General features: G+C 46.1%; 1 protein-coding gene across 1 annotated transcript; it reads left to right on the plus strand.

The window, feature by feature from the left end:
* The first annotated feature begins 6009 nt into the window (after positions 1-6009).
* On the plus strand, positions 6010-9035 carry LOC135096726 (uncharacterized). Its single transcript, XM_063998458.1, has 3 exons — positions 6010-6019; positions 6113-7833; positions 8670-9035. The coding sequence occupies exons 1-2, from the start codon at positions 6010-6012 to the stop codon at positions 6778-6780; spliced, it is 678 nt and encodes a 225-aa protein (XP_063854528.1). The 3' UTR covers positions 6781-7833; positions 8670-9035.
* Positions 9036-9607: the final 572 nt, after the last annotated feature.

Below are 9607 nucleotides of genomic sequence, written 5' to 3' on the forward strand. Positions count from 1 at the left end.
CATAAAGGCAACATGTCTGTGACACTCAAAAGTCCAAAGTACATACATCTCCTTCCTAGTTTATGGAAACGGCAATTTTAATAAAAAAAAAAAAAATTGGCACCTCGAGTGTCCTGGCGATAGTAATGCTGTATCTCTAACCAAAACAAACACCTGACTCGGCCGCGCTGCTTCAACTTAAAACACGTTGTTGGACAAGAAGTTGAATGTTGGTGCGGTGCCCATCTCCACTACGCCCTAAGCAATGGATTACGGCAGCTGGACACTACAGCAGCAGCAGGATCGCCTGAGAGATGTTTGTTTTGCTTCTCGATTACTTTGCCTTGTCGCTCGCTTCGTGAGAGGGATGCTAAAATACCCACAAAAAAAAAAAAAAAAAAAACTAGAGCCATATATCACGATGTTAGTGAGTAGGTTGTGTCATGCTATATAGTACAGTGTGATTTTTTATTTTTTTCATTGTTCAAATCAACAGTTTTTATACTTGTAATATGCTTTATTTAAGATAATGCTAGCTGTTTACTCGATAATCACACACAAAAAATATTAATTTGACCACATTCTGTCAATATTATCCATACCGGATATTGAAAAGTCGACACATCATTTCAATAGTATCATGATGATCAATGTTCTATGCATCTTTACGCACCTGGGATTTACTACAACAATATTTTAGCTCTCTTTCCTACAGTTAGATGAGCACCAACGACATCTAGCGGTTGAGTTCCGAAAACTCCCCATTGCATTAGTGAATACAATAGGTAGAGTTTTCATTGCAGTGTTGAATGAGAGACTGTGTAAATGGATTGAGACAGCTGGAGTGCTGGTGAAGAACAGAATGGTTTTCGTGGGGATAGGAGAGCTGAGGACAATATGTTTGTGGTGAATGAAATGATTGAGAAGAAAAAGAAGGATGGGGGTAAATTGTACCTAGGTTTTTTGGATATAGAGAAAGCTTATGATAGAGTGAACAGAGAAATGTTAGGTAGAGTCTTAGAAAAGATTGGATTGAGTGCAAAGATAGTTAACGTAGTGCAAAGTATGTATGTGGACACAAGAGCTAGATACAGGCTAGGAGACATAGAAACAGACTGGGTGAAGAGTGAGAGAGGAGTTAGGCAGGGCTGTATATTGTCACCAACCCTTTTTAGCCTGTATACAGAGGAGCTAGCAGCCAGGATGAGAAGAATGAATGTAGGGGTAAGTGTGGGGAATGATAAAGTATGTGTGCTCCTTTATGCAGATGATGTAGTTGTTATGAGTGAATCGGCAGATGAGCTTCAAAGTTTGTTGGATGTAGTGGATGGCTATGGTAAAGACTTTGGAGTAAGGTTTAGCAGTGAGAAAAGCAAAGTAATGATTGTGAATAGATCAGAGGATGAAAGTAATGTGGTATGGAGACTTGGAGAGAATGAGTTGAGACAGGTGCAAGAATACAAGTACTTAGGGATGTGGATGAGTCCTAGTGGGTGTGCAAAGGCAAAGAATGAAAAGATAAGTATGTCTAAACCAGTGGGTAGGTCGATTGGGAAGCGCGGCAAGGATGAGAGCAAGTAAGTATGATGTGTTGAGAGAAGTGTGGAAGAGTGTGGCTGTGCCATGTATAATGTATGGTATGGATGTGATTGCATGGAATGAAAGTGAAATTGATAAGTTAGAAGTGGGCCAGAACAAAGTAGCAAGGATGGCACTGAGTGCACCGAGGTGCACAGCAGTTGAAGCCTTGAGAGGTGACATGGGATGGAGCACCTTCAGAGAAAGACTCACAAAAGCCACACTTAGGTACAGGATTAGGCTTGAGAGAATGGATGATGCAAGAATAGCAAGGAAGGTGTACCTGTGGAATGAAAGTGGAAGCAAATGGAGGAAGAGATGCATGAGAATGACAGACAGGAATGGATTGCAAGTTGTGTGGGCGATAAGAATGGCTGGTAGGAATCAAAATGAGCGTGAATGGGTGGTAACAAGAGGAGGAAGAGTGGGAGCCGAATGGGATGTGAGAAAATGGAAGAATGAGATAGACAAAGAAGTGAAATGTGTGGGACTGAATGAATGGAAGAATGAGATGGAAAGAAAGAAGACCCTGGAATGGTACAAGGAGAAAGAGGCCCCGAGGTATGAAAGGTGGTATGATGGAAGCCCTGGGCGGTGATCTTCTCTTCCGAGCGAGGGCACAGTGTATGGATGTGAATGCAAGGAGTTACAGGTGGTCTGAGTCCCGCAGCAAAGTGTGCCAGATGTGTGACATGGGAGAGGATGAGACGGTGGAACATGTGGTGCTGGAGTGTGTGCAGTATGCCAGAGACAGGAATGAGATGATGCAAGTGATACTGACTGAGTTAGGGCATGATAGGAATGAAAGAGTGGAGAAGACAGGAAAGGAATGGATGGTGTTGTTGCTGGGACTGTGTAGAGAGGCCAATGAAAGGATGATTGAGGCGGTGAAAGAGTTTCTGGAGAGAATGTGGCGTGCCAGGTGTATGAACAATTAGGATAGAGGATGCTGTTCGTTTCTCTTTTTTTTTTCCCCTTTCTACAGGAGTTGCCGATCCAAAGGCCTGGCTCAGGAGTGATCCTGTGCCACCTGTACCATCAAGATCAAGATCAAGATCAAGTGCAGTGGGTGTCTCTTAAGGCTGAAGGAGGAGTGGGAGGTACTTGCTGTGAGGCATGGTGAGGTGGAGGGCTCGGAAACGGAGGTGGCCGTGGCTATTGCTGTTAGTTGTGCTTGCTTGTCAGGCTTTGTGTGTGTATGTGGGGATTTGCACGTCACCTGTTGTCTGGGGCTCCCCTTGTGTGTCACCTGTGTTCGTGAAGCACACTTACAGATTGTTGAGGCTAACTTGACTCGTTCATTGCAGACGCCTTAAGGAGCACGCATGACGCTTTAAAGCGGAGGGCGGTTCGGGCAGAGGTGACGCGCGCCCTGACACAGAGGGTGTCTGGACGGCCTCCTTCCTGCCGTGCCCAAGAGCTCGCCCGCCGGCGAGCGCCCGCCGCTGGACCCGCCATTCGTGTAGACGTGCGGTCCCTCCCGGCCGGGTCGCGGCCCGCACGCGCGGACCGACGGGTGGACGTTGTTGCAGGCGCATTAACAGGTCAGGCGACACAAGCAGCCTTGACTTGCCTGGTGGGTGGGAGAGCCGCAGCAGTACAGGTCCACTGGCTTATTGAAGGTGGAGGTAACGTGCGTGTACTTGACTTGTCCAGTGTTACTGCACCCACACTTGCCAGAGAGAGAGAGAGAGAGAGGGGGGGGGGAATGATAAAAGGTGGATTACAAAGACCATTACAGCAGTGGGGAGATGTCATCTGACGGTTCACCTCTGCCACTCACCTAAACACTGCCCAGATTCATCTTTTTATGTATTTATTGATTGATTGATTGATTGAGTGCTTGATTCCTGAGGCAGAGGTGCATCCACACCAGGCTTGGTGGCAGTGTTGCAGTGGAAGGCTAGAGGTGGAAGGGATGGGAAGATGGAATAGTATTAGGAATTAGTGGAGGTGAATATTGCCATTGTTCCTCCTCCACAGACCAACTCAGGCAGCCTGTGAAACCCCCTGTGACCTGTGACCACCCCGTGACCTGCAAGACACAGCCACTCCAGGACAGGATGACTCAGCAGCATGTGACCACCTAACAACAACAACAACAGACTTTCCTTGTTTATTTGGTGAGAGAGAGAGAGAGAGATGCAATATTTTAAGCCTTCCATCAGTTCACCTCCCAGCTTCTACTACTACTTCTACTACTACTACTATTACTACTACTACTACTACTACTACTACTACTACTACTACTACTACTACTAGTACTACTGCTACTGCTACTGCTACTGCTACAACTTCTCCGCACAGTATCACCACCCTACACGTCCCGTTCCAAAGCAAATGGCCATATTTGGGGACAGAGCGCAGCAACATCCACTTCGTTAAAATTGTGACTTTCCAATTAAATGGATACTGCATGAACTGGAATAAGGCTATTGAACTGTAAGCATTTTAAGGTTTAAGGGTTTTTAAGGGGTTTTTAAGGGTGTGTGGGGGTAGGGGAAGGGTGGAGGGACCCTGGGAAAGGCTTGGGAGAGGAAATAAATTGGGGTTTTGAAGGTTATATTAAGTTTGTTTATATTATTTGTATGGGCTCTTAAGGGGGGTTTTTAAGGATTTTTAAGGGTGTGTGGGAGTACAGGAAGGGTGTAGGGACCCTGGGAGAGAGAGAGATGGTTATATTTGTAGTGTTTAAGTCAAATATTCTTAATTTTTCTACCTTTCCTCTTAGAAGTTATTGACTACTACTGCTACCACCACTACCACCACTACTACTACTACTATTGCAGGTGATGCAAGACACACCCTGGCGCAGTGGTACACCTCAGTGAAAACCCTGTCAAGAGTGAGAGAAAATGAGAGAGAGAGAGAGAGAGAGAGAGAGAGAGAGAGAGAGAGAGAGAGAGAGAGAGAGAGAGAGAGGGAGTGGGTAGGTGATGAAAAGGGTGGAAAAAAGAGAGAAATAAAGAGAATTAAAGATAGAAACATGTAGGGACATTGAGAGAGAGAGAGAGAGGAGAGAGAGAGAATTTTGATTATAATATTTTTAATGTTTTCTTTCCTTTAAAGGGAATAACTCTCTCTCTCTCTCTCTCTCTCTCTCTCTCTCTCTCTCTCTCTCTCTCTCTCTCTCTCTCTCTCTCTCTCAAGGAGAAATTATTATTATTATTATTATTATTATTATTATTATTATTATTATTATTATTATTATTATTATTATTATTATTATTATTATTACTATTATTGCTGTTATTGTTGTTTTACTACTACTGCTGCTACTACTACTACTACTACTACTACTACTACTACTACTACTACTACTACTACTACTACTACTACTACTACTACTACAACTACTATTACTATTGCAGCTGCTGATTAGATATGAAAGTGGGCCGCTGTGCTGATGTCAGGTACTAGTCTGCTGAACCCCTAAGGTAATAAAGAGAGTGAGAGAGAAAGTGAGAGAGAGAGAGAGAGAGAGAGAGAGAGAGAGAGAGAGAGAGAGAGAGAGAGAGAGCAGTTATTATTAGTAACCTAACCTAACCTAATCTGTTACAACACCCTTAAAAACCCGTGTCACTTCAACTAGAATCTTTTAAAGAGTGTTTCTCCTGTTAGTAGTGTAGAAATGCTGTTAATCTGTCTCTACAACCATAAAACATTTCTAATATCACCTGACCTGACCCCACATAACCTGATCTGACCTCCCATTCACAGGTCATTGTCTTGGCACCACGAGGGAGAGCAGGGGATGTGCTGTCATATGGACCGGTCACTCACAACTTGGACACTGAAACAAGCCTCTCCCAGACCCCCCCCCACCTCTCTCTCTCTCTCTCTCTCTCTCTCTCTCTCTCTCTCTCTCTCTCTCTCTCTCTCTCTCTCTCTCTCTCTCTCTCTCTCTCTCTCTCTCTCTCTCTCTCTCTCTCTCTCTCTCTCTCTCTCTCTCTCTCTCTCTCTCCACAGAACTGAGTGACCCCCGTGCACTGGTGGTTCTCCACAATGACATCGTTGTTGTGGACCTACTCTCCCCCAGCTACCCCTGTTTTGAGAACCCCTATTCAAGGGATACACACGAGTCACCTGTCACCGGCTGTACACACCTGGCTGACTGCCCTGCTGACCTCAACCCTGCCCTCTACTTAGCTGGGGCCAGGGGAGGGGGGCACAGGAAGCAGGGTTTCTCTGAGAAGGAGTGGCCAATCTCTGGGAGGGAGTGGGACAGCACTTCTTGCCCCTACCCTGAAATGACCTTGACTGGGTGAGTGATGGCTCATGGGAATGGCGTGGGTGTCTGTGCGAGTGTCTGAGAGAGAGAGAGAGAGAGAGAGAGAATGAAATTGTTGATATATTTCTTTATTTCTTCCTTCTACTACTTCTACTACTACTACTACTATTACTTTACTATTACTACTACTACTACTACTACTACTACTATTTTTTGCAGACATGTGGATGGGTCAATAAAATTCTGGGATGTCTCTTCTGTGGGACTCCAGATTCTTTACAATTTGAAGACTGCAAACGTATGGCCTATTCCAGTTCACTTGAGTCCATCCCAGCCTCCCCAACTGCATCCCAGCCACCCCAGTACATCCCAGCCTCTCCCAGTGCATCCCAGTCATCCCCAGTTCATCCCCAGCCTCTCCCAGTGCATCTCAGCCACTCTTGGTGCATCCCAGCCTCTCCCAATCCATCCCAGCCTCCCTCAGAGCATCCCAGCCTCCCTCAGTGCATCCCAGCCTCTTCCAGTCCATCTCAACCTCTCCCAGTGCATCTCAACCACTCTTGGTGCAGCCCAGCCTCTCCCAGTCCATCCCAGCTTCTCCCAGTGCATCTCAGCCACTCTTGGTGCATCCCAGCTTCTCCCAGTGCATCTCAGCCTCTCCCAATCCATCCCAGCCTCCCTCAGAGCATCCCAGCCTCCCTCAGTGCATCTCAGCCTCCTTCAGTGCATCCCAGCCTCTTCCAGTGCATCCCAACCTCTCCCAGTGCATCTCAGCCTCTCCCAGTGCATCCCAGCCTCTCCTAGTCCATCTCAGCCTCTCCCAGTGCATATCAGCCTCTCTCTGTGCATCCCAGCCTCTTCCAGTGCATTCTAGCATTTCTCAATGCATCCCAGCCACCCTTAGTCCATCCCACCCTCTCCTAGTGCACCTGTCTCTCCCAGTGCATCCCATCCTCTCCCAGTGCATCCCAGCCTTTCTCAGTCCATCCTAACCTCTCCCAGTGCATCACAGCCTCTCCCACTGTATCCCAGCCTCCCCCAGTGCATCCCAGTCTCTCCCAGTGCATCCCAGTCTCTCCCAATGTATCCCAGCTTCTCCCAGTCCATCCCAGCCTCTCCCAGTGCATTCCAGCTTCCTCCAGTGCATCCCAGCATCTCCCAGTGCATCCCTGCCGCTCCCAGTGCATCGCAGCCTCTGCCAGTGCATCCCAGGCTCTCCCAGTGCATCTCAGCCTCTCCCAGTACATCCCAATCTCTCCCAGTACATCCCAGCCTCTCATAGTGCATCCCAGCCTCTCCCATTGCATCCTAGCCTCACCCAGTGCATCCTTGCCTCTCCTAGTGTATCCCAGCCTCTCCCAGTGCATCCCAGCCTCTCCCACTGTATCCCAGCCTCCCCCAGTGCATTCCAGTCTCTCCCAGTGCATCCCAGTCTCCCAGTGTATCCCAGCTTCTCCCAGCCTCTCCCAGTGCATTCCAGCTTCCTCCAGTGCATCCCAGCCTCTCCCAGTGCATCCCAGACTCAGTATATCTAAAACAATTATTCCCTGTAAAAACACTGTAAATTATTATTGTACAGGGGAGTTTCAATGGGTAACTAAAGTAAATTCCCCCTAGCAGTACTGAACGTAATTGTGCGTTACCTCTCAATAGAAAACATTTTATGCGAGTCTCCCTTCTAATACTCCGAAATGGCTCTCGTTTTCTTTCCGCCCCGGTAGTTTTAAGGGGAAGCTTCACTAAATTGAGTAAATTATTCCCGTTTTTTCCAACTGCCTCGAGGTGCCAGTCATTTATGAAGTGTATGAAAGCAGAAACGGGTCTCCAGAATATGATTTTTGCCCAAGATCTTCCCTTCAGGTGAGTCTGATGATGACGATGATACTATTACTGCTGCTGCTGCTGCTGCTGCTGCTGCTGCTACTACTACTACTACTACTACTACTACTACTACTACTACTACTATCTTTGCAGACCTCTGGACTATTTCGTGTCCATCCATGTCAGAGCAGGACCGCAAAGAAGACCGGCTGGCTGGCTACCGGGTGTGAGAGAGAGAGAGAAAGAGAGAGAGAGAGAGAGATTGCTTGATTGATAGATTTAAACAGTATTACTACTATTACTACTACTGCTACTACTATTACTACTATTGCACTAATACTACTTTTACTACTGATACAATGAGTCTCTCTCTCTCTCTCTCTCTCTCTCTCTCTCTCTCTCTCTCTCTCTCTCTCTCTCTCTCTCTGGTTTTTCATAATTAATGTTATTTTTTTCAGCTAATAATCAATTATTATTATTATTACTTTTAAAAATAATAATAATGTTAATATTTTTGCTCTATTTTTCAACCCAATTATTTTTAGAGGGCAAGATTTTCAATTACATTAATTACTTTGCTATTATTGTTATTATTATTATTATTATTATTATTATTATTATCATCATCATCATCATTACTACTACTACTACTTATTGTCGTTGTTGTTTTTGTTGTTGTGAAGAGATGGATTGGACAAAATAGTACAAGTCAGAATAGTTCCACTGGATAGTACAAGATAGGTTAGATAGTCTGGATAGTACAGGAATAGGTAAGATAGAATAGTACAGAATAGGTTAGTCATTCAAAATAGTACAAAGATAATCTGGATAGTACAGCATAGGTTAGTTTGGATAGTACAAGCATAATTCTGCATAGTCAGTCAGGATAGTACAATAGAAGTCAAGCAGGGGGAGGGAGGGGGCAGATAGTCATGCAAGTCAGGATAGTAGCAGATAGGTTATTTGTAATGTCAAAATAGTAAAGATAGTTTGGGATAGTCATGATAGTACAGACTGGATATTGACCCAAAAATTACTACTACTACTACTACTACTACAGGCCAGGTAGTGGGTGTGTCTGGTACATGCTGAGGACAAGGCAGATTACTCCTATCCTGTGTGGCGTTAGTCGAGCCACAGCCAATAGTCTGGAGACCCTCACCTTTGTACTATTCCTGATAGACTTTGCTGCTGCTGCTGCCTACGTATGGGTCAAAGGTTAGTAGTGCACTACTGGCTGGCTGACTGACTGACTGACTTTTTGGCTGGCTGGCTGACTGACTGACTGACTTTTTGGCTGGCTGACTGACTGACTGACTGACTTTTTGGCTGACTGACTGTTTGGCTGGCTGGCTGGCTGACTGACTGACTGACTGACTGACTGACTGACTGACTGACTGACTTACTTTTTGGCTGGCTGACTGACTGAATGACTTTTTGGTTGGCTGACTGACTGACTGTTTGTTTGGCTGACTGACTGACTGACTGACTGACTTTTTGGCTGGCTGACGGACTCAATGACCGTTTGGCTGGCTGGCTGACTGACTGACTGACTGACTGTCTGTTTGCCTGGCAGACTGACTGACTAACTGACTGACTGACTGACTGACTGTTTGGCTGACTGACTGACTGACTGACCGACCGACCAACTGACTTTGGCTGGCTGACTGACTGACTGACTGACTGACTGACTGACTGACTGACTGACTGACTGTTTGCCTGGCTGACTGACTGACTGACTTTTTGGCTGGCTGGCTGACTGACTGACTGACTGACTGACCAACCAACCAACCAACCAACCGACTTTGACTGACTGACTGACCAACTGACTTTGGCTGGCTGGCTGACTGACTGACTGACTGACTGACTGACTGACTGACTGTTTGCCTGGCTGACTGACTGACTGACTGTTTGGCTGGCTGACTGACTGACTGACTGTTTGGCTGGCTGACTGACTGACTGACTTTTTGGCTGGCTGGCTGACTGACTGACTTTTTG

Source organism: Scylla paramamosain, unplaced genomic scaffold (assembly GCF_035594125.1).
Source record: "Scylla paramamosain isolate STU-SP2022 unplaced genomic scaffold, ASM3559412v1 Contig6, whole genome shotgun sequence".
Taxonomy (NCBI): Eukaryota; Metazoa; Arthropoda; class Malacostraca; order Decapoda; family Portunidae; genus Scylla; species Scylla paramamosain.